Source organism: Protomyctophum bolini (assembly GCF_963924005.1).
Source record: "Protomyctophum bolini genome assembly, chromosome: 18".
NCBI lineage: Eukaryota > Metazoa > Chordata > Actinopteri > Myctophiformes > Myctophidae > Protomyctophum > Protomyctophum bolini.
Window position 1 is genome coordinate 16800341 of NC_137879.1, and position 2500 is coordinate 16802840.

General features: G+C 46.3%; 1 protein-coding gene across 1 annotated transcript in view; it reads left to right on the top strand.

Moving 5' to 3' along the window:
* lrp2b (low density lipoprotein receptor-related protein 2b) overlaps positions 1-2500 on the top strand; it is a gene marked incomplete at both ends in the record, with an annotated part of 69068 nt that overhangs the window by 46942 nt on the left and 19626 nt on the right. Inside the window, 5 exons of the mRNA XM_080790014.1 lie at positions 341-506; positions 953-1111; positions 1242-1531; positions 1721-1924; positions 2053-2295. Of these exons, the coding sequence (XP_080646140.1) occupies positions 341-506; positions 953-1111; positions 1242-1531; positions 1721-1924; positions 2053-2295 (1062 nt within the window). The remainder of the gene's footprint in view (positions 1-340; positions 507-952; positions 1112-1241; positions 1532-1720; positions 1925-2052; positions 2296-2500) is intronic.

The window sequence follows — 2500 nt, forward strand, 5'->3', positions numbered from 1 at the left end:
TTTCCTTTTCTTTCCGTATAGTCTTGTTAGTTGTTTTTTCTTGTCTGTTCTTCCTCCAATAAAAATTAAGTGAAAAAAAAAAGAAAGTGGATAATCTTTGGGTCGGAAAAGTCAAAGATCAAGGTCAGAATAAGAAAATTATCCTACCTCAGAACAAGAGATGCTTGTGCAGGCAGAGTTTGCAACTCCAGGAAGGTTCTTTTTGTGTCAAATTGTGTAGCATGTGTGTTTCTTTTTGTCCCTGTCCTCTTTTGTCCCATTTATTTCTCTTTTCCTGTTTTCTTGCTATGTTTTAAATGTCTGTCCTCTCCAACTCTCTGTGTCTCCCACTCTACTGTAGATCTGGATGATCCAGAGGGCCTGGCCTATGACTGGGTCAACAAGCGTCTGTATTTCACCGACTACTACAGAAAGAATATCCAGGCCATAGGAGTGGATGGAAAGAATCGCTCCATTATTGCCAATGCCAATCGACCCAGGGCCATCATTGTGGACCCCTGCTATGGGTAAAACCTTGTCGATTGTCTTAACCCTTTTAAGACAATCAATAATGTGTTTTTTGTTGTTGTTGTCAACATATAGTCTGCGTACACCATAGAATATGCATTTTAACATTTCATGGATTCACCAAGAGATATTCTAACATGGACCGTAACGGAGACTGTGCCTCACCGCCTCCCCCAAGTCTTCATCATAACCACAACACGTAACTCTAGTGACTTGAGCAGTCATTACTGTAGCTGTCTGTAGCTGTCTGTAGCTGTCTGTAGCTGGGTGAAGCTGAAACTGAGTCAAATCAACACAATCAGTGCATTATTACGCCATTGAACGTATATAACGTACATGTCAATTTTACCATGAAGGCATGCCCATTCACCCATTGTACTATAATGTGTTGTCAGCTGAGCTGTCGCCTGTGTCTTTCTCTTGTCCTATGAATGTCTTTATTCAGGTACCTGTACTGGACTGACTGGGGCAGTCCCGCTAAGATTGAGAGAGCCACGCTGGGTGGAAACTACCGGACCCCCATCATTAACACTAGCCTGACCACACCCAACGGCCTGTCTCTGGACTATGAGGAGAGGATGCTGTACTGGGCTGATGCCTCACTGTATGTACAGCAGTGCAATTCTCAAGTTCATGCCGTAATTTAAGGACCTGTTAATGTAAAGTTACCCAAATAATCTCCATTCCACAACATAAGAGTTTAACCCATCCCATCCTGTCCCTGCCTCCCTCAGAGACAAGATCGAGCGTTCCACACTAACGGGTGAGAACCGGCAGGTGATCGTGCACGGCGTCCAGTACCCGTTCGCCTTGACCGTCTTCCAGCAGGACATCTTCTGGACCGACTGGACCACCCGCTCTATCTACAGGGCCGGCAAGGACGACGGCTCCGGCTTCATAGTGATGGCGCAGGACCTGCAGTACCGTCCCAATGACATCCACGTCTATGCAGGGTCCAAGCAGGAGAGCTGCTCCAGTCCCTGTCAGAAGTTAAATGGAGGCTGCAGCCATGTCTGCGTACCCGGTGAGGGCAGCGATTATTCACAATGGGCTTCACTACATGTGGCTCCCTGATGTCCACTACTCAATATTTCAAAATACAATGCATCATATAACCTAATATGTCAGGAAATGTCTGTAATTAGCTTATATGTCAACTAATAATCCATTGTACAAAAAGTCTCTCAATTCAATGTCTCTCTCTCCACCACAGGTCCTTCAGGCGCAGAGTGCCAGTGTCCCCACGAGGGGAACTGGTACCTGGCCAACAACGGCAGGGACTGTATCCAAGACACCGGGAAGCGATGCCAGCCCGAGCAGTTCACCTGTCTCGATGGAGGGTGCATCTCAGCCCGCTGGAAGTGTGATGGAATCAGTGACTGTCAGGACAACTCGGATGAGCTGGAGAGGGTCTGTGGTGAGAGAGACATGAAAGAAAGAAAGAAAGAAAGAAAGAGATTTAGACCTTTTTGCTTTTGTTATTATGTTATTCTGCTGTTGGATTCAATAAGAAAAATCTGTCTGTCTCTCTCTTCTTGGTGTCAGCCTTCCACACCTGCTCAGCTGTAGACTTCACCTGTGACAACGGGCGCTGTGTGCCGCTGAGCTACGTGTGTGACTACACCAACGACTGCAGAGACAACAGCGATGAACAAGGCTGCCCCTTCCCCACCTGTAACCCCACCACCGAGTTCACCTGCGGCAATGGACGCTGCATCAGTGCGTCCTTCGTCTGCGACGGCCACAACGACTGCCGGGACAATGCCACCTCCGATGAGATCAACTGCCGTGAGTACTGACTGAGTGACTGATTGACTGATTGATTGATTGATTGATTGATGAAGATCAAAATATATTTGAAAACATCTACCTATAACACAGTTTCCCAAACTTTTTAGCTCGAGACCCAAAAGAGAGATTCTTGAAGAGACTCTTGAGAGCGTAAAATGAAACCAATTTCATTTTACACTCTCAAGAGTTAAAGATGTACAGT